The sequence below is a fragment of the Lycorma delicatula genome, chromosome 1, assembly GCF_047948215.1.
Source record: "Lycorma delicatula isolate Av1 chromosome 1, ASM4794821v1, whole genome shotgun sequence".
NCBI classification, from domain to species: Eukaryota; Metazoa; Arthropoda; class Insecta; order Hemiptera; family Fulgoridae; genus Lycorma; species Lycorma delicatula.
Genome location: NC_134455.1, coordinates 116,499,800 through 116,523,780, shown reverse-complemented (window position 1 = coordinate 116,523,780; position 23,981 = coordinate 116,499,800). Strand labels below are relative to the sequence as shown.

Here is a 23,981-nt window from a genome sequence, read left to right as displayed (position 1 = left end):
TATATTTCTTTTTGTGAATAAAAACATTAGAATTAGATTCATCTCTTCGGGTTTCACTTCTTTCTTCTGTACTTCCTTCATCGATCTGGAGATACTCAAGTTGTCAAACTTCACAGTATTTAAAAAAGTTCAGAAGACATTCCAATCGTAATTGTTTTCATAACAAAAAAACACCTTTTTACTTTTGGAGAAGACTCAAGTATTTCTGTCTCTATCCAATGCAGAAGCAAATCTTTTCCAATTTAAATGATCTTCAAAAAACTCTGCCTAATGATTTCAACTTTGTTTTTGATTCTTTACAGTAGTTACCTATTCTTACATAAGCATTCTGTCTGAAATTCATTTTTGTACTATTTTAACCATTTTATAGTATAATATTATAACCTTTCTTTGTTCAATTTGAATTATGATTTTCTTGCATTTCCTGGAGTGAAATTCATGGTGCTAAATTCTTTACTTAGCAGAACCTTTTTGTAAGATATTATATTGTACTACTCATGTTCCCCACTGAAGCAATTCGAATATCTTTCTTTTCTCTCCTTTAAAGCTATTCCACACTTATCATATCACTGCTCTATTTATCTGACATACTCCCATTATCTGGAAAGCTTTTACTTAAGTTTGTCATTGACCCTTTTTAAACATTTTTTTCACCTCTGTCAGCCTCCTAAGCTTTTTCAGATCATCTACAGGAAATCAAACACCTCCCTCTTTTTCTCATGTGATTGATGCTGTTTATATATAATTACAAGGAAATTGATAGAATTCCAATCTGAACCTCATTGACTTGACATTTCTACACATAAGGAAAGAGTATCAATGTCATCTATCATAATATGATATAACTGGTTTCTTGTGGCCTGATTTTAAGTTTAAATCTACGCAGCTGATCACTGCTTGAGTGATTTTTTACAATTCAAGTGCAGCAGAACACACTGAGTCAATTCTCAAGAATTCACGCAAACTTTGATGATAACAGAAATATGAAATCACTGTTAATCTGGAAAATATTATTAGTATATCTCGAATAACTGCTGAAAGATGTAATATTCATTTTGTTCAAAAGTCTGCTGAGGTCACATTCAGAGATGAAATGGTTGTTATACATTTCCTGATGTATACACTCATAATATATAAATTTTGCAATTTAAAAGTTTTCTTTTTTCTGAAGATCTTTAAAAATGATTTCAACCCTGACGTAGATGATAGAAATAAATATGACAATTATTCACTGAAACTAATTTATCTATGAGACATTACATAATTTTCTAAAACTTAGTAACAATCCATTCTTTTGTAATGTCTATATGTAAAAGTAAACAAAAAAAACAATTCTTTGCTGAAAGATTTAACTAAATTTGCGCAGCTGTTCTTAGTTATATATGACAGCAATACAAAACATACAGTTATAAGATATTTTAAAAATAGTTTAAAAAGGGTGTTCCGTTCCACGTCGAGCTGTCCGGTGCTGTGATCTAGCGAGTGCTAGCGCTCACCGGAGAGTTAGCTTGTACTAGCAGTCGATGTTAGAATCATGACCAGAGCACAGTCACATTTTGTTTCAGTCCAGATGGACGCTTAGATTAGTTATATTCTTGATAATGTTCAGGTATAATTATGTATAAAGAGATAATTAAACGCAATAATTCATCAAAGGCAACAAGTTGTTTTTTTTATCAACATCATCTACAGTCTATACTCGCTCTAAAATCTATCATAGTTTCATGGTCCTCTGGGCTGGATTGAGGGACAGGATCGTCAAGTGTCTGGATTGGTCGAAGGATTCACAAGGCAGGATTCGTAAGGTCGGATCAAGTCATTTATAAGCAGTATTAAATAAAATTATTAATGTTTCATAAAAACCGTGTGAACACTGATTTCATAGAACAGTGTATTTAAAATATATAACTGTGTATAAAATTAAATATATTTGAACAGGTTGTAACATGCAGTTACACGCAAGACTATCACGAAAGCAGGTAGATGTGGACCTTCAAGAATACTGGTTTTGTAAGTTTCACTAGTCAGAGCTGTACTGCGTATGCGCACTCACGGTCATAGTTCATATAACATATTGTTCTGTCTTGAACTGCTTAATCACTCAACTTCTAGTTATAGAAAATAATCTAACAGTATTATTTTGTAAAAATGAAAAACTGCATAGCAAAATTAAAAATATTCATTAATAATTTTAATTCCAAATCAGACGATTATGATCTGTTCACTATAAAATTCAATAAACTATTAGAATACGAAAAAACAAAAAACGTTTTGAAGTTCAATCTGAAATAGAATTGCATAAAGATGCAACAGATAAAGATTTAAAGGATAGGGACATATATGATAACATTTTTGACAAACTTAAATTAAAACATAAAAAACTAGAAAATCTTTTCAACTTTCAGACGCAATTGAGTAAAATAAAATAATTAACAAACCCATCAAATTAATTAAAATCTATACAATTTGAGCCCTTTCACGGCGATGTGAGAGCATGGCATAAATTTTTTGATCTTTTTAATAGTTTAGTCCACAACCAAAAGGAATTTTCTGATGTTGAAAGATTTTACTACCTTACAAATTTCGAAACTGCAATAAACTTACTTAAGACTTGTTATGACAACGACTAATTGCAGCTAAACATGCTATGGAAATTATTAATCTAAAACCATTAAAAAAGGAAAATTCTGAAAATTTAACTAAATTCATTGATAAAATTAATTCAAATATTAATGCATTGAAGAATATAAATACTGATTATTTAGAATTTATTATAATACAGTTAATTACTCAAAATTGAAATTTAAATACTTTAAGAGACTGGGAAAAAACATTGGAAAATAATGAATTTCCAAAGTTAGAACACCTCATTTCTTTCTTAGAATGTAAGTGTAAACTACTTGAATCCACTGACACAATTCAATGTAATGAAAAGGTACAGCCATCTAATGTAGGTTTTAGCGGCAAAAAATATGATTATTCAAAACCTAGTTCTAGTAATATGTATTTTATGTAAATAATTTTAATAATTCCATGTGCGCCTTATGTAAAACTAGCAATCATAAATTGTATCAATGTGATAAATCTTTAATTTATAATGTTAATGAAAGGAAAAATTATGTCTTAATTGTTTAAGTAAACAGCATATTGTGAAAAAGTGTCAAAGCAATCATAAATGTAAAAAATGCTCATGAAAGCATAAAAGCATAGCAAAGAATTATCATCATATGATAATTCATTTAGATAAAATGCTGTAAGAGCCAGCAATTAAATAAGTCGAATCAAGTTCCTTCAGCTAATAGTTCATATTGTACTTTAAAATCAGAACCTAACAAGTCTGTTTTACTTGCAACAGCTATAGTTAATGTTGAAGTTAAAAAAGGTAATTTCCTCCAAGCCAGAGTCTTACTTGATCCCGCTTCATTGATTTCATTTTGTACTGAAAGGTTTGCTGCTAAACTTGGGCTTCAAACCAAACCTTGTTTTCATGTCACGTACTGCCATCTATTACAGGTCTGTTACCTAATGATTTTGTAAATGTAACTGACTGGGAAATTTCTTCTCAATTTTTTCTTGCCGATCCTAATTTTAATATTCCTGGGCAAATTGACATTCTTCTAGGCGCTCAATATTATCTTTTGTTGCTTAGGCCTGATCAATTAACTCATAATTCTTATCATGCCATACTTCAAGAAACTCGTCTTTGTTTCATAGTCTCTGGTCAAATACCTACTAAATCTAGTAAACAGAAAAACAGTTCAGACTCAATATCGCTTTTTGTCAGCAATAAACAGCTTTCCTCTCAATTAGAATCCTTCTGGAGATCTGAAGGGATTGAAGATCATTTACAGAATAAGGAGGAATCTTTCTGCGAAAAACATTTAGTTGAAAATACCTTTCGTGAAGACTAAGGCAGATTTGTTGTATCTCTTCCTCGTAAGGAAAACTGCAATTTAGGAGATTCTTATGAAAATGCAAGGCATCGTTTCAATTTGTTACATCGTAGATTTCAGAAAAATGCTAAACTTAAGGATGATTACTTCCATTTCATAAAAAAATATCAAGAATTAGATTACATACAACTGGTAGATTCATCTCAGTCTAAGGTTTCATCTGAAACCTTTTATTTGCCCCAGCATGCAGTATTTCATGAATCTTCCACCACTACCAAAACCAGAGTATTATTTGACGGTAGTGCAAAAACATAAAACGGCCTATCACTCAATTCAATTCTTGCCACAGGTCCAGTAGTGCAACAAGATTTACTTTAACGTCCTCCTAATGTATCATCATAAATCTATAATCAGTCAATATATCAATGAACAAAAAAGGCAGAAAAATTTATTAGTGATAATATACATTAGTATATTAATAAAAAAAAGTTAATGTTTACATACCTGTACCATTCATTATTTTCAAATAATGCTGCGTATAAACCACCTTCTACTAGATTGTCTGCTCCTACCACATTATCCATATCATCATAAGAGTAGTATGATTTCATATTAGCCAATAATTGTTTCAGACTATTTATATTTTCCAATGGCTGTACCTAAAGTAAAAAAAAGATTTTTGTTACGGTAACAAGTAACATTTAACCCTCATTTGAAAATAAAATAGAAAAAAATTACCATTTCACAACCACAAAATTCATATTCACAATAAAACTGTTTAAACTATCAACCAGAACTGACATATGTAAGATTGGACGTTAAATTCTATATTAGATTAGTCTCATTTGGAGATAATTCTCACTAAGAGGCTAATTATTTTTCTTGCCGAAAGTAACGTGACAAGACACTCTTGAACTGTTGATGGCATTGATTTCTGTATTAATCTTCTTCTTTTTTTTTAAAGAAAGCAGGAAATCAAATAGTTACTCCAATTTAATTAATTACAAATCAATTAGCTGTAATAAAATATAAAATTCAAATCATAAAAAAAAAAAAAAATTTGCCTCAGTTTTTTTATATCCAGTCAGAAGAAACTACCCGCAACTAACTGCTGGTAATTAATTTCTATTTAATTAACAGATGAGAGAAAAACAATCTAGAAAATTGGAAAACAGATATCATGTGATTTCATATCATACACTACTTTCATGATATATACTTTATTTACTCTTTCTTTCTTTAATATGTGTAGACATACTCATGATGGAGCCAGAGATGTATATGTGTTACTCTTGTCATAAACGAGGTAATAATTTTTTTAATTTTCTATTTCTGATATCTGTTGCAATCTGTTCAACTTGTGAGTAGATAAGCAACCCCATAGCATGAGGATGATAAGTATAACATGTTGATTCAAGCCAACTGTTCCCCGAGATATGTGGTTAACTGGACCCCAACCATCAAATTACAATGATATCTACTATCTAGTATTTAAATATGTATAAAAGAACTTACCTTTAATAGGATTTGAACATTAGAACCTTAAACTTCCAAAATCAGCTGTTAAACAGCTTATTTGCGACTATGATTTTACCACTAGACCAATCCAGTCGACTGGATAATAATGACCAAAAAAGATTTCATAATGTTGAAAAATATTTGATAAAAAAGACATTATTTTTATAGATATTAATATTTTATGTATATCACATGTTATTGTTACTCATTTTTTATTACAATATTTAAAAATATATAAATTCTCTCGGTAACATATTTTAGCTATTATTAGCACTAAATGCAATTAAAATACAAAACTGTTTTCCATTTTGTACTATAACATTACCTAAATGCTTATTTCAAAAAAATTAAAAATTACACATAAAATTAATTATGCAAAAAAAGCAAAATTTAAGTTCGAATCATAAGAATGATTCATTTATGTTCACTTTCAATATGCAGAGTAGAATTAATAAATTATTGTTATAGAAAACAGAAGCAGTTCATGTTGCACTGGAATAACGTATATTCTCTTAACAATGAATGCAATCAAGATTCATGGAATTCGGCTTGAATTACGGCTCTTTTCAACTTTTGTAGCAACTTTATCAACATTAATTAAAATAATATTTTTATTGGATTGTGGTTTTTGACCAGTTGAATAGTTTTGCTATCTAATTGTACAAAATCAACATTCAACTAGAACTCTTTTGATAAAAAAATCCACTCTTGCTTATTTAATTTTCTAAGATTATGTTATAAAAATATAAAATGTTATCCATATGCATTTTGCAGTTCTAATATCTAATATAATTACTTTCAGACAAAAAAAAATTTAATGTTTCTTTAAGTGTGATACCATTTCTTGAATTACTTTTTTGTGTACATTTCAGGTCTGTAAATACAATTTTTCTATTACCCTTAGTTTTAAATAATTATGCTTAAAAAAAAAAATTAAGGGAAAATATAGTTAAAATCTGTAAAATTTATAATTTTGCATGGCCGTACCTGTGTTAGAATGATTTTGCTGATAATTTACTTTTATAAATATTCAGTAAGAAATATAATTTGTTTATATCAAAAATTAATTTAAATGTCAGGAAAAGATTTTTGAAAGTATATGTTTGGAGTGTCGCTTTATATGGAAGTGAAACTTGGACAATCGGAGTATCTGAAAAGAAAAGATTAGAAGCTTTTGAAATGTGGTGCTATAGGAGAATGTTAAAAATCAGATGGGTGGATAAAGTGACAAATGAAGAGGTATTGCGGCAAATAGATGAAGAAACAAGCACTTGGAAAAATACAGTTAAAAGAAGAGATAGACTTATAGGCCACATACTAAGGCATCCTGGAATAGTCGAAAAAATTGTGTAGGCAGGCCACGTTTGGAATATGTAAAACAAATTGTTAGGGATGTAGAGGGTATACTGAAATGAAACGACTAGCACTAGATAGGGAATCTTGGAGAGCTGCATCAAACCAGTCAAATGACTGAAGACAAAAAAATAAATAAATAGCCTCAGGCAAATCCCAAATTAATGTCCAACAGTAATCGGCTAGCATGTTAGTATTCAATTTCCCTTTATAGCAGCTTTCCATCACCGAAATGTCTTGGTGGAAATGTTCACCGTGTTCATCACATATGTCTCTGAGATTGTCCGGGAAAAACTCCAGATGTGAGTGAAGGAAATGTATTTTCAAAGACATATTACATCCTATAGCTCTGTATGAAGTAAGAAGTTGATTAACAATATCATGGTAATTGTCAGATTTTTGTTTGCTGAGAAAATTTTTGCAAACGTTTTCAAATGAAGCTCAAGCTGCCTGCACTTTCTGCATTATTTAACACTGAATTAAATACATAATCTCTGACCAACTCTCTCATTTGAGGACCAACAAAAATTCTTCTTTAATTTTTCCTTCACTAAAATTTGGAAATTTCTGCCCGATGTACAAAAATTCAGGACTATCTTTCTTCATTGCTTTTACAAAATTTTTCATTAGTCCTAGCTTAGCTTGATATGCAGAGGGGGTAGAAATATTTTTTTGGGTTCAACTAAGGGCTCATGAATAATATTTTTCCCATTTGGAGTTAAGTTGTCTCATTTCTTCTACTCTTTGGTAACATAATGTTTATTCCTAGCTCAGCTGTTCCATTCGCAAAGAAAACACATGCACTTAGTATAGCCTAACTGCATGCCTAATAGCTATAACTTTCATATCACCACATATGTTTCAGCTATGTTTTTATAATTTATTTTTTACGAACATCGTAAAAAGTAGTAGAACCACTTTTAAACTATATTTTGATGAATCTATGTAAAGGCGTCAGTCCTAAGTTTATGAACTTGTCCTAAGTGTAACATAAGCTCATCAATATTTGTACAATAAACCAAATTATTTTCTTCAATAAAGTACCGAGAAAGTTCTTTTTGTCGCCTTCGAAAGTCCAAATTTTTTTAAAAAGTAAATTCCAACCTTGCAGTCTTGAACCTAACAGTTCAGCTTGATTTTTTGATAAATCTAAACCCCTAATCAAGTCATTTAATTCACCTTGTGATATAAGATGTGACGTATTGGAAGATAATTCAAAATGAAAATCATTATTGTCTTCTTCAGTGCTGCCTGATTCTTCATCGCTGCTTTCGAAATATACATTCACAGGTGGCTCAGGAACTGGTATAATTTCACTGTGAGGTACAGGCGTGATTGCAAATTGCAACGAAGGATATTTTACAGTATGTTTATATTTTTTAGAAATTCCAGACACACTTGATAAACAAAAGTAACAATTGGTTACATGATCCTTTGGTTCACGTCAAACCATTGATACACCAAATGGCAAAGCCTTACATGTAACTTTCAGCTATCCTCTTAAATATACAGAAAAATTAGTGCATACTATATGAAGAAGTCTTATCCTGATCACCAATTTTCCACTGAATTTGTATTTAATTTTAGGTAAACTCACCACATAACAAATTTCCCACATCATTTACACAATTTCGAGACATTATGACACTGCACTGTTAACAAATTTAAGACAGCAATAAGACTGAACAAAATTAATTCATTCCTAAATCCAGTGCTTAATACAAACAACATTTCTGTGTTTTCAGGTACATGAAAATAAGCTAACAAAATACAATATAGGAGCTTAAAAATGCTAACAAATACTAACAATACATTGAAAAACACTGCAATATTGGAGGGTCATGTAGATGGGAAAAATTGTACAGGTAGGCCACATTTGGAATATGTAAAACAAATTGTTAGGGATGTAGGATTCAGGGGATTTACTGAAATGAAACGACTGGCACTAGATAGGGAATCTCATTTGATACCCACTAACCAGTCACGATGGAAGCCAGAGATGTATATGTGTTACTCTGTAATAAGCAGGTACTATGAAATGTCCAGTGAATTGCTATTTTCTTTATATCATGTCAATATATTTTACTCCTAAATAAATAGGCAGAAAATCTATAATTATACATAGCTTTATGCAAGTTTTCTCATTAAAAAATTTCCATATTGGATTTGACTCATAGGGATTGTTTATGCATGCATTGAGTGCATTATTTTTGTTGTTTGTGTTAATTTTATGTTGCTTTAAATTTTACTATTATGAGTAACTGTTTGTTTTTATTAACTTATCAGTTTAATTTAGAAAAATAACAGATTTTTTGTAGACAATAATAGAGACAAGCTGGAGAGAAAATTACTTCAACATGACATAACCAACAAAATGCATTCAATATTACAAGCTCATGTCTAACTTTGTGGATAATATATATTGATTCTTCTGATTGTTATCATATTAATTCATTATGGACTTGGTTTAGTGCTGCTTTAGTTAAGAAATGGTAAATTTGAATTCGGGTTATTCTTCAACTCTAACAGAGCAATTTAAGATTCTTATATAGTAATTGTAAAAGATTAAGAATGCTCAGAAATGGGTTTTTCAAAAGTCTTTCAGTTAAGTCAGTTCAATAAAAGATATATAAATGTCATTGATTTTCAACAAATACTTACTATAAAATTACTTGGATTTGCTGCCATTGTAACAAATATATCAAAATAATCAGCACCAATGTCTGGTATAGCAGGTGGACTCAAATTTCTATGGACTGTATCACCTAAAAAAAAAAAAATTAATGATAATAATAAGAAAAAATCATTATAACAGAAATATTACAATAGATATTTATCATGTGCTAAATATGCCGAGATAAAATGGAGAATTTAACAGACTAATTAATAAACTTTTTTACAATAACTGAAACTGAGAAAAATAGAAATATTCATATAATAAATTAGAATGATTCCAAAGACTAAATGAATAGGATTATACTCTTATATTTTATTAACAGATTCATAAAACCGTCAAATTACACATAAAAAAAGGACAGTTCATCCAGTCTGTATTTTTCAGTGTTCCAGAGAAAAAGGATATACACAACAAATATTCAAACTGGTGCAAAAATGAACAAAACTCATGCTTTTATTATTGGTGACATGAAATGTATAGGAATGCTGTTAATAAATTCATTCAATATGCATTATTATAATTAAATGTAGCTGAGAGATGTAATAAATAAATGTTCACGTAAAAAAGTACATTCACTACTGTGAAAAGATAACAAATTTACAGATCATTATCAATAAAAAAATTTATTTTAATTTAATAAAAGATTTTAATATAAACATTTATTCTTGATTTAACATGAAAGTGAAATTTTTTTTAAGTTTGTTAAATATATTTGTATTAGAAACTTTTTCCAAAAAATTAATAATTTAATAATTTCCAAACAGTGAAATTTAGGTATTTTTTTGTAATTTTTTCATTAGTTAAACAAGACTATTTAAATTTTTTATTTAATTTTATATTTTTTAGTCTCAATTAGACTAAAAAAGATTAAAATTACTGTCGCAATTAGACAGTGTATTATGAAATTTATCACTTTTAAACGTAAATGATTATGTAACTTTACACTATCTGATATAATCGTAGATGCATTTATTCTGAAATATAGTGATGTAGCAAACTGAATAACTGGTTCAATCACTGCTCTTAGATTTGTGCACAAATAAGAGGAGTGATTGATTCACTGACACTAGTTGAGAAGCTGTCCATATATATCCAATCTTCACATTATAGGCTATTCATTTTCTTGCATAGCAGAAAGCACAGCTGACAACCACTCTCAGTGGTTGCAGTGTCATCAACAAGGATGGGTACAAAATTTTAGCCTTATATCTCATCTGGAAGTAGGTTAAATATTACTGATAAAATTCTGATCATCCTGTCATGATAGTGCATGGACCAAGTAGAAGCTTTTTAACTTCTAGCAGAGGAATGAAGACAATAGTCATTGGTAGAATAAAAAAGTAGCGACTGTGAGGTGATGGTTTGGCCAAATAGAAAAGAAACAAAGACTTAATGGGTGATAATATCTGTCATATTCTTCTATGATGAACCGATACTTCTATGTGTGAAATACAGACAAAAGATAAAGTTTGAGGACCAGTGAAAACTAAACCCATTTCACTGATATCACTAACAACAAATCAGAAGACTGCATAAAAAAAATCTTTCATGTTTTTTCTAATGAATTTTGAAACTCAATTCCAGAAAACAAAAACAATACATTCATTCACAATTTATAAATTTTTTTCAACTATTAAGCTCCATATTAAAACAATAAATATTTTTACATTAAATAAAACTTATATAATTAAGCAATAAAAAGTTTATTTTTAAATTAAAGCACCATACCGTTTGAATGAGCTGGAGAAAGGGGTCGTGATACAGATGATGTAATAGGCTTGCTGCAAGATTTAGACCTTCTGATAGAATGTCGTCGTTGAAATGAGCTTTTTAACAAAAAAAAGAGTAAAAATGAAATAATAAACAATTATAAATTAAAATTATTTAAAATTAATTTTTTTTCTTTTGAGTATAAAGCAAATAATTTAGTGTCTGTCATCACAGACACTAAATGTGGTAGGTATAACCAAACAGACACTAAATATAGTGGGTATAATCAATCATACTTACTATAGACGTTATAGTAAATAGTAAAATATTTCTGTGAATTAAACTGGTATCTACTATGACTTACTCACAAACAATACTTTCTGTATTCATCAGTGTTAGTAAACCTGTCATACTACAAGATTTGTTTCATAACAAAACTGATGAAAAAAGTAATTAATATTTTCTTTATATGACGCACATTTCATTAAAAGATTCAGGACATTATTCTCAATTTATGCAAATCTCATGATTATTCTGATAAAATGCTAATGACCAATACAAAATCTGTTTAAAATTGAGCTTAAATAATCAAGATAGTTTTAACACTTTTTGGCTATTCATCTCTGTAAATCAACTTGATGAGTTGCAGATGATTCTTGAAGATAAAAGTAATCTATTTGATGTTACTTTCTAAACCAAACCCTCTTCTAAGTTGTGGCAACAACAAAAAACAGAGCTCATGACACAGTAAAACTAGTAAGCAAAAAGATATCACATAGCAGTCTTATTATCAAACTTGAAGGGGACAGGAAGTTTTATTTAAGTTCTAGGTTATGGCAATAAAAAACACACACGGGTCATTATGTACAGGCAAAAAAAATAAAAAAAACTAGTATCAAAAAAGATGTCACATAACTATCTTATCAATACTTTATGGCAGTAATAAAGAGTATCTAATTCCCAGCAGGCTTATGCTCTTCACTTGCAAAGATATCAAAAGAATAATCCACTGCATAAGAAATATTCAGAAAAAAATCAAATCTCCAAAAACATTTACGATTTATGAATTTTTTTAATGAAGTTTCTCATCAATAAATCTGTTTATGATGGAATTAATTGACACCACTTATACAATTTAAAACTGATTTATGACTGTTCATAGCTAGTTAGTTTTGTTTCTTCTACCTTTATAAAGTTTAGTGTGTAAAATGTATTGAATTTTTTATTTGAATAATGCTGAACTGCTACATAATAAAATCACTAATATAATTTCTAGGACTGTTAAAATTTAATTCTATTATTATTTTTAAAAAAATTATTATGATAAATAAACACATCTCAAAAAAGATTACTAAGGAAATTAAAAATTTGAGGGTAATCTGTGATAGCTTTTTCAAATGGTGCAATCATATGGATTATACATATGAATATGTATAAGAATTGTTAAAACCTCTTCATTACATTAAATAAAAAGGTAATAATCATTTTAAAATATACGAGGTGTGTGAGAAAAGTAATGAGATTGGTAAAACTGCGAGCGATCTGGCAACACTGTGTCTACCGGTCTATGCTAGACTGGTTTGTTCATCCCTTCCACATGCTCAGTACGAGTTTCAACTCCATTCAGCCAACACATTATTTTTGACAGCGCCATCAGTGAAGTTGTGTGTTATGAAAATGGAGCATCGGAATTTAGAGCGACGTTGTGCAATCAAGTTTTGCGTTAAACTTGAGGAATCTGCGAGTTGTGACCTTTGAAAAATTGAAACAGGCCTATGGGGAACATTGCTTATCAAGAGCACAAATTTTTCGTTTGCACAAATCATTTCTGGAAGGCCGAGAGAACACGTTCCGAATCTCACTCAGGAAGACCTTCAACTTCAAAATCTTATGAAAACGTTGAGCATGTGAGGATTCTTGTGAGATCAGACCGTCATTTAACAATAAGGATGATGAGTAAACAGTTAAATTTAAACACTTTCACCGTACATCAAATTTTGACAGACGATTTGGACATGTGAAAGGTTTGTGCGAAATTGGTGCCGAAAAACCTCACAACGGAACAGAAGGACAATCGAAGAAACGTGTGCATTGATCTTCTTGAGAGGACTGACAATGACCAAGAATTCTTCAATCGTGTGATCACAGGTGATGAATCCTGGATATTTGAGTACAATCCTGAAACAAAGCAAAGAGTGCCACACTTCGTCATCTCCTCGACCGAAAAAATGTCGAATGAGCAAATCAAAGATCAAAACCATACTGATTTGCTTTTTTGACAGTAGGGGTGTCGTGTATAAAGAGTTTGTTCCTCCAGAAAAAACTGTCAACAAAGTGTTTTAAAAAGGTGTCCTTGAAAGAATCAGGAAAAGAGCGATTCGCGTGAGACCAGACACTGCAGACAAGTGGATGATGCTTCATTACAACAATGCCCCGTGTCACATGGCCATTTCCATCAGGGAATTTTTTATGTCAAAACGCATTCCTACAGTTCCTCAACCTCCCTATTCACCTGATTTGAGTCCTTGTGACTTTTTCCTTTTTCTGAAATTGAAACATGTCTTTAAAGGATGTCATTTTGGATCTCTGGAGAACATTCAAAAGACTGTGACCAACTAGTTAAAAGCCCCACCAATTGAAGCCTTCCAGCACTGCTATCAGGAGTAGGAACAACAACTCCACCAGTGTATAGCTGCCCAAGGGAACTACTTTGAAGGGGATAATATTGCTGTTTGAAAAAAATAAAAACTTTGGTAAGTAAAAAGTCAGTATCATTACTTTTCTCACCCACCTCGTAATTAACAAGATTTTTAACTGATAATGATCAGTTAAAACTATGAGATAAAACATAAGTTAATAAGCTTAAAGCAATATAACTTGAAATTATATGAAAGTATAAAATACTATTAACTTTTAAATCACCTTAAAATAATGAAAAACAAAAAAATCCTAAAAAAAATAAAAACCAAATTCTATTTTACATACAAAATCCTCATGCATAGAACTAAAATATAATGTACGTTTGAAATCATATTTCAAACATCATATAACATCATATTTCAATGAAAGATTACTTTCATTGGGATGCTTTGCCAAAGGCTATGATTAGAAAAAGCATTCTACTATTAGATGTCACTAAATTTCTTAACTGTTTAGTTATGAAATTCACTTTAAAAAAATATATCTATAATAAAATAAATGCAGAAATATGGGGTAACATCTGCATTCTTTGACCAAAATGCACTATTTTTTATTATCCAAAAGAAAAAGAAACCGATTTCATAAATACTTCCCTAAGAAAAGATAAAATGAATGTTTAGAAAGAAATCATAAGTCTATTAAGTTAGGGCAAGACAGATTTTTATCTATATGTTATATCGAAATAACAATCACTCTCAGTTTCAAATGAAGGCATTTATAATAAATTCATGGAGTCTTAGAGATCATACTCCATTTGAAAAACTTCCATTTTATAATTAAAAAAATCTTGTAAAAAGTGAGGAGGCTTTCTTCAATTTTGAAATGACTGCTGACTGATAATGAGAAGGAGTATCACACAAGTAGTCTGTTTTATATGACTTACTACCCAGAAATTGGCTGTTCAATCGGAATAAGCTGTATGATTGTTATGTGTGAGCAATTTATAACAAGTATCGTTAACTCTAGGTTCATGCCGAGATGTCCTTTGTTAGAAAAAACAACAGTACTGTGTAATTCACTGAGGCGTAGCGTATGAGCCAAAATTTGAGTGATTGTAAGGTTGAGTAATGGTGTCATTTTTTTTACAGATGGATGAATGAATGTTCATGATGAAGAGTGTATAGTTGCCCAACAGTGATAGAACATTAGTGGAAGAAGTGAATCCAAACATTTATAATTTATGGTCCCAGAATTGTCTTTTTTAATTTCCCAGTGTTATTTATAAACTACTGGTAATTTATAATACTATAAACAGAGAACCTAAAATACAGAAATTGCAAAAAATGGGCGTCAGAAATATTAATGAATTCACACAAGTAAAAACATCTGGCTTCAGCTCAAAATGTTTTGGAGTGCTTTGAAAATGAATGGGGTGGGGCTATTTGACCTCATCATCACTGATAATGAAACCCAATTTCATACACAAATGTTGAGTCAAAACATCAATTGCAAATGATAACACTCATTTTCACTGAATGCAAAGAAGTTTAAGCACATATTTCTTTCCCAAACATCATGGTTACTGTTTTCTGAGGCACTTTGCCGATTAATTTTCTGGAACACAAACTGACTTCAATGCTGAAGCATACTGTAAAACTCTGCTGAAACTTAGACATGTCATTTAAAACAAAAGAGGTATCTCTATTATATCATTAAATGATATAAAAAATGCAAAGAAGTATGGTGATCAACTGGAAAAACAAACACATTTGCCAGTTTTGGCTCTAATTAATTATTTTCATATACTGGAATATTTTTCTTATTTCAAAACAAACCTTACTTAAAAATCACATCTCATAATTTTATTAAATGGTAAAATGTATTCATTTTTTCCAAAAATTTCAGATTAATGTATAAAAATAAAATCAGATAACTCTTCCTTGTATAAATCAATAAAGCATGAAAATAATTCAACTGATAATATAAAGAATTATCTTTTAATATTTTTAGTTTTAAGTACCGATTCAGTTCCCTCTGTAAAGCTATAGTATTGTTTATAGATATAAGAGCTCCTTCTCCTTCAGGTTCAGTGGTTCTTTTAAAGATTTCAACCTTTGGGATGTCTCCAGAAGTTATTACTTTAAGGACAACAGGATCACTCTCTGAAATCATTTCCTTAAGCTTGGAGCACTCTTTAGGACCAATTTCCACTGCATGAAGCATAATTGGTAATGCCTATAAATTAAAAAAAAAAAAAAATTTTAAAGAAAAATTCTCAGCAGAGTATACAACACTTTCTTTTTCCTGTTTAGCCTCTGGGAATTACTGTTCAGGTATTACTTCAGAGGATGATATGTATGTGTGTAAATAAAGTGCAGTCTTGTACAGTCTCAGTTGACCATTCCTGAGATGTGTGGTTAGTTGAAACCCAACCACCAAAGAACACCGGTATTCATGATCTGGTATTCAAATCCGTATAAAAGTAACTGCCTTTACTAGGACTTTGAACACTGGAACTCTAGACTTCCAAATCAGCTGATTTGGGAAGCTTTCCCAACTAGAACACATTCACCACTACATAAACGGGTGGGTTAGAGTATACAACACTAACAACATAAAACTGTAAATAACATTATACCTGACATTATGATTAAATTAATTAATTAGTCATATATGTTATTAAAACATGAGCCCAACTTTCCAAAATTGTATAATTGTGAAAAAATAAGCAATAGAAAAATTAATGGTTGTCAGTTAATGATGTATATATCATTTGTTATCCAATACCCCTAATGTTAACATGTTCACTACACATTCATAATTTTCCACGTTTTGTTTCATTGCATTTTTCTGTTGTTGTAGGGATGAAAGAACGATGAGTGTCTTAAATGTTAGTTTAAATTGGAGAAACCCAGGTGGAAAACAAACAAATGGTTAATTTTTGATAAAGACACTTTGGGCATAATACAGACATGACAGTAATGGATAGCCAAAAAACTTCCGTCAAAAATATGTGAATTAGGTGGTTTAAAAGTGACTGTTGAGCTGTGGGAACTTTATTGAAGTAAAGGTAACTGAAGGAAAACTGTAAAAGAGTTTTCATAGATATTTTTTATATTAAACTATTCACAACATTCACAGATGACTTTTATATTCATAAGTTTTTTAACTTATGACGATAAAGATATACACTGTTAAAGATTTTTATTTTTAAAATAATGATTTAAAAATAAAATACATGTTTTAAATAAAAATTAAAAAAAAAAAATTATGTTAGAAACAAAATATAAGTTCAGTTAGATTTGGGAAATTTGATAAAAAACACCATTATAAAATATAATACATAAAAAATAAAATCTTTTTGATCTTTTCAAAAATATTGTTTTATTTCACTGAAAACTGTGTAATAAAAGCAAGTTAAACAATTTACTTATAACTCTGAATTTAAACAAAAATAAACCAAAATTGTCAGTATGTTTATCATCATCAAATTATTCTTACTTAGATAAACTGAATGAATTCATGTAGGGAATAAAAGAACTGGACACTTTGGTAACAGGTGGCCGGCCATTTATACTTCTTGTCTATGCAGCGTGCAGTTTACTTCACATTCCTAGCATTTTATTGGCCCAGTAATGATTTTGGGTTGGACAAGTACTAGTTTTGTGTGAATAAAGAACTAGTAATTACTAGGCCCAGTATTAGTTTAAGTTTTTCTTGATGCCTATTATGATTGTGATGAAGTTAACTATTTTTTGGATGTATTAATTCTTTGGATATTTCTGCGAGCATGGCAGAAAGTACCTTGTTCTCTACTTAGCTGCTGCACTGGTGAAGTTTATATTTGTTGACAAGCAGAAACTTTATAAAAAAATAAAAGAAATAGATTTAACTAAATGCAAACATAAATGATTTAAAAGCCAGTTTTGAATCCTAAGGCATTAAATTTTAATGAGAAAATAACAACATGTGGTGGAGCTCTTACCTCAAGAAAGAAGATGAAAAATCTTTGTGTTGTAGATGATCTTAATCTCAGATCAGGATAGCAGAAAATACTGACATACAATGATCTACTGTGTAAAACTATTGCCTTTGCCAATAGATTGATTAAAGTAAAATAACAAAACTGGATTCATTTTCCCTTCTACACAAGGAATAATGCCAAGATTTGATGTGATAAAAATGTTTCTGTTTGTCAATAGTAACTGGTACTATAGATTGTCCAAATGTAGAAATCCTAAAGCCCCAGTTATTTTGAGATGGGTACATTAACTGGAATTGTTTTTCAAACATACATATAGAAGGTGCTTGTGATCCTGGTAAAAAATCTGCATATATCAGGACTGAATGGTCAAGCAGCCTCCATGATGCAAGGATCTGGAGGAGAAATTCTGTAAGAAATAATATTTCAATATAAGATGGTGTTTTTTTGTTTGCTGGCTATCAAATTTCATCTTTGTTAATTGATCCTTCTAAAGCACCCCACAAAAGAGCACAAAGGCACTCCAATTTAACGCAAACATGAAAGGATCTTCACTGAAAGACATTTCAGGTAACAAAAAAAATAATTTCCAAACTATATTAGTAACCCTTAGCAAATAATTTCCAAACTATATTAGTAACCCTTAGCAAAGTAATTGTATAATAAAGTACCAAAGGAATCAATTATTTGTTGTGTAATGTTCCAAAGAAGTTAAATTATATAATAGTACGTTGGTATATTGACGTTGATCTTATCAAAGAGATTGGCGACCACTAAGATGAAAATCTAGCGAACAGATCTAAGATGAACAGAAACATCCATTGATGTTTGCAATTTAGTAACTGAAAATCCAACATAAATTCCCACATGAATAAATTAATTAACAGATAAATAAAATTAATAAAACAAAAGCTGTCCTTTCCCATTTTACACCTATGGACCCAATCACTAGAGAATGGTTAAATGAGATCCTGTATAACTAAACGTAGTACAAACCTGTTTTGGTATCCTAGACAAGACTTCAGATATTGCTTCCAAATCACATATTTGATGTATGTCTACAGATTCTATATTACCATAATCGACAAACATAACTTCAACCTGTAAAACAGAATACTCACTAAAACTCATTTCTTATAAATCTACTAGTCTGATATTTCAGAGAAAAAAAATAATAGTGACACACTTAGAAACTGCTTTTCATAAAAATCACAAAATAGAGAAATAAGAAATAAATAAAGCCCAGTATATATAATAAAACAGATGAAATAATAATTATTTTTAACTGGCAATAAATATTTTACAATATTTTTTCTAAAAAATAAAAATGTTATCATTTCATTTTTGAGTTACTTGGGTGGGTCAGTCAGTAACTTGTGTGGCAGAACAGCCGACTGATAGGTTCAATTATGAACAGTAGAGCATGCATAGGTTCAATTATGGCTCTCTTACACAAATTGCATTCATCTTATTATTCGTGCAAAGGCAGAAGCCTGCATCAGAATTGCTCCTACCTTAACAATTTAACAGGAAGGCGAACTTTTCTACCACGTTCAAAATTAAAGCTTTTTACAACAAAAATTGTTACAATTAATTGTAAAGCAGAATTATAATAATAATATTAGCTATTTATAATACAAAACAAACAAAGGACATAATATTAAAATAAAAAAGCATGATTAATAAATATAATAAAAACAAGTAAAAATTAATAACACTCATTAATAGTTATTACTTCTAGCAATATTTGGATATTTTTTTAAATACACCTTGCACAGCAACCATTTCAGATATTTTTCTATTATCTATTTTTGAAAAAAATATTTATAAATAAGAATATTAATATCCTTGCTAATATTATATCAGTTTTCACCTAAAACTATGGTATATATATATTTTTTCTAAAATCTATCTTTTCAAGACCCATATCACCTCTGTACTAATAATTATGATGCTCAGCTGATAAATTTTTCATACTAGCGTGCTACACAGAGGCAAAGGTACTATCAAGTTGGGTTTTAGCTATCATGTGGCAGCACATGATAGCTAAATTCCCCTCTACAAATCTGTGATAATGTGTTGGAATCAGTTTACCAGTTTGTTTTTAATAGCAGTTAAAATGGAGTTGAGTATGACCAATATATCAATGCAGTTAAAACAGCGTACAGTGATTGAATTTATAACAGGAGAAAATGTGAATCCTACAAATATCTCTCATCGTTTAAAAGTGGTTTACAGTAGTGAAACTGCTGACAGGAGTACTGTGAATATGTGAGCATTGAAATTTCGCAAATGTGAGGCTGGTAAAGCAACAATTGAAGATGCACCTCTCAGAGGATGACCAGTTTCTGTGACTGATGAAAAACATTGAAAGGAGGTGGATGATTTGCTTCAAAGTGACCGGCAAATTACCCAGCAACGCATTGCTATTCAGTTATAATAATCGATGCCATATTCTCGAGCAGTTGAGTTACCATAAAATCTGATGTCACACTCTGATGGCTCTCCACAAGCTGAAGTTTAAGTCTATTCTGTATCTGCCATACTCACCAGATTTGGCTGTCCATGCAACATGCTGTCCCAGCTGAGATGAGATCCCTCATCTCAAGAGGGATCTCAAAGGTAATCATTACACCCCCAACGACGAGTTGAAGGAAGCTGTGGCCACTTGGATCTGAGAGAGACTGCCAGAATTTTTCAGTGACTGAATGCAAAAATTTGTCATGTTGGGAAAAGTATCAATGTAAACGAGGATAATATTGAAAAAAATACTGCATTTTAAAACTAAGGTATTGTATTTTTATTCATTTTTTATTTCATTCCATTCCCATGCTACGCACATATGTGAAAAATTTATCAGCTGAGCCCCGTGTTATTGTAATATAACTCAACTTGATCCACCCACGTATCACCTTATTTTTACATAATACCTACAATAGTACTTTCGTGGCAACCCACATCATCACTTGATTAATTAAAATATATAATATAAAAGATTCTAAAAATTAAAAAGTTTAAAAATTTTCAAATTTAATTTTTAAAAATTTTTATTTATATTTTTATTATTTTTCAAATAATTTTTTTAAATTTATGTAGTATTGCTGCCCTTATAAGTGTCTTATAAGGGCACAATCTGCAATAGATGGCAACAAATCTTCAGATAAAGATAATAATAACACATAAATTTTAATTATTTATACAGTACTATAATATCGGCTGGCCAAACAAATAGAATATTTTGTTTTTATCCTATTTAATTTTATCATAATTGACTTCATATTTTTATAAATGTAACTTTTAATTTCAATAATTTTAATTAACATTTTTATATTTCTTTTAAAAAATATAAATTTTTAATCTTAATTTAATTTTTAAATCTTACACAATAAATATTTTATAAATTGTATATTTTTATTATCATTTTTAGTTTAATATATATTTTGGTAATAAACATTTTATAAAGAAGAATTAAAATTGATAATGTGGGTTGCCACAAAAGTACTATTGTAGACATTATGAAAAAATAAGGTAAGTGTCATTTTACTTTATTTAATTTTGTACTTGGGTGGATCAAGTTGAGTTTTATTACAATAATGTAAATATATACACATATACACATGAGGTTAAAAAAAACAGGTGGAATTTTTAATTTCCCAGCCTATTTAAGTCCAACTGTCACAATGTTTTTTTGTTATTAGGTACACTGGTCCCTGACGTGTGTTTACAGTGATAATGGATGCTTAGTTTATTGTTGGCTATTGAAAAGGTTACATGTGTTTTGATATGGTCAGTGATTTTTAACTTATGGAAAATGGTACAAAATTAACATAAAATTTTGCTTTGAGAATGGAATAAGTGCAACACCGCATTGGAAATGTTGCTTTTGGTGATTTTTCTATGAATAAAACAAGTGTTTACAAGTGGTACAAATGTTTCCAAGAGGGCTGTGAAGATGTAGGTGATGAGCACCCTGGACATCCCAGCACATAGACAACAACCAATGACAACATGGAAAATGATTATGGACAATCACTGAATCACTATCAATAGAGTCAATAAGTATTACTACTGGAATTTCTATGTCGTTTGCATGAAACAATCCAAAGAAGACACCTGGATTTGTGACAAAACAATTCATGGCAACTGCACCTTAAAGCACCTGCTCATGTTTTTCATGGATTTTTTGCCAAAAACAACTTTGTTATGATGCTTCAGCCTTCGTATTCATCAGTCATGGCATCCTTTGACTTCTTCCTAATTTCTAGGCTGAAAAGAACCATGAAAGATGACGTTTTGCCAACATTGAAGAGGTAAAAATAAAATCGCTGAAGGAGGTAAACACAATACCGGAAATTGCATCCCAGAGGTGTTTTGAAGATTAGGAAAAGTGCTGGCATTAATGTATTACATCTGAAAAGGACTACTTTGAAGGTGATAAAATCAATATTGATGAATAAATAACAATTTTTTGAGAAAAACTAAAATTAAAAAATTTTGATTGAACCTTTTGTGTGTGTATATACATATAACATATATATATATATTCATCATTCCATGATACTGATCATAATAAAAATACTCATCAATTCTTTATGACAAGTTTTCTTTGGTGTTGTTTATAATCTCCTGAATGAAGTGTCATATTTATATGAATAATCAGGAAGGGAAACTGTGAAGACTGACATACTCACATTGTTCACTTAAGAAGAATGTTCATTTGATCCCTCATTACATTAAACTTATTAAAGTGTGACAAATGAAAGCTTATGCAGGAACTATACAGTGTTCTGTTCACAGGCGGAACAATGATTATGCAGGTATACAAATTCACATTAAAATGTAATAAATTGGAAAGGGCAACATAATATGAAAACCCAACCTTTTTAATATTCTAAAAATGTATTAATGCAACAAAGTTATTGTTAAAATATTGATAGATCATTAAACAAAACACTCTTCAACTCAATATTGGCTAGATATCATGATCATTTTAATATTATTAAAAATTAATAATTACACATATTAAAAAGTATAGGATATTTCTTGGATTAAGGGTTTTTAATTAATTATAAAATATATAGATTATAGAATATATAGATAATTTTAATATATATATATTTTTTGGATAATAAAAAAATAATAAAATACAAAATGTTTCTTTCCAAAAAAATAACTTGTCAATCCTTGTGATAATGTTCCCTTTGGCATAACATTTTCATAACAATCCAAATGAGATTTTTTTTTAATTTATGAAGGAAGCACAATTGAAAGTTTTTTTATTCACAAGTGAACATTTTCTTATGTACACATTATGATATATACATCAGAATGCAGGAAATGAAATGGGCAGCAATAATGTGTTAAAATACCAAATCTTTATAACAATTTTATCTAATATTAAATACAACAGTTTGAAAAAAATATTTACAGTATAAGAAGCTTTTAAGAACAATCCACAAACTTTTTTCAATAAGAAAATAAATAAATAGTCTTATTTATAATATTTCTGTGTTTTAAAGAAATTTGGCAAAATTTTGAATTTTATGGTACTTCTTTCACAAACATTTCGTAAGTTAAAAAAATTTTGCAAACACAGTACATGAATTTGCATACCTTGATTGGACACTAGCTACTGTAAGTGGGAGGAAAAATTGTAAAAATTCTAAGGTTAATCAGACTGAATTATGAATAAAGAAGAATTATTTCTGTCATATAAAAGAATCATTGGTGACAGCAATAAGGTTAGGGGAAAAATAGTAAACAGTAAGACAAGTTTAATTAATTTTCCAAAGCTTTCCAACTTAAATATAAAAATAAAAAAAAGAAACCAATAATACAGGTTGAAAATCCAAAAGACAACATAAATAAAACTGAGTTCAGAATATATGTAATACCATAGAGAACATAATGAGAAATCTATTAAAACAAGATAATATAAAATACCAGAGAATGCAGAATTTTGGGTTAATGTGATAAAACCACAAATGGTAGATGAATTAAGGAAGTTATAAAAATAGATTGGCACAAGGAGATTTTAAAATTCTTAAAAAAATTTTGATTGAAGTGTTTCTTAATGCAGGGTCCCCCCCCCCAGGTCTTGAAAGTCAGAGAATTTCCAATGAATTTATAAAATGTTTGGGAAAACTTGAAAAATTTTGTTTAACAGAAATATTACTAAAAGATAACGACTACTTATATTTTCCCCACT

At 29.7% G+C, this 23,981-nt stretch overlaps 1 protein-coding gene across 6 annotated transcripts in view; it reads right to left on the bottom strand.

Annotated features, from left to right (window-relative positions):
• The window catches only part of LOC142321524 (tudor domain-containing protein 7-like), a 217,360-nt gene that overhangs the window by 18,355 nt on the left and 175,024 nt on the right, over nucleotides 1-23,981 (bottom strand). For all 6 annotated transcript variants that reach the window (XM_075359715.1, XM_075359681.1, XM_075359705.1 and 3 more), the window contains 5 exons: nucleotides 18,770-18,874; nucleotides 15,812-16,026; nucleotides 11,170-11,267; nucleotides 9,426-9,529; nucleotides 4,398-4,552 (listed from right to left, as the gene is read on the bottom strand). In XM_075359715.1, coding sequence (XP_075215830.1) covers nucleotides 4,398-4,552; nucleotides 9,426-9,529; nucleotides 11,170-11,267; nucleotides 15,812-16,026; nucleotides 18,770-18,874 — 677 coding nt within the window. The remainder of the gene's footprint in view (nucleotides 1-4,397; nucleotides 4,553-9,425; nucleotides 9,530-11,169; nucleotides 11,268-15,811; nucleotides 16,027-18,769; nucleotides 18,875-23,981) is intronic.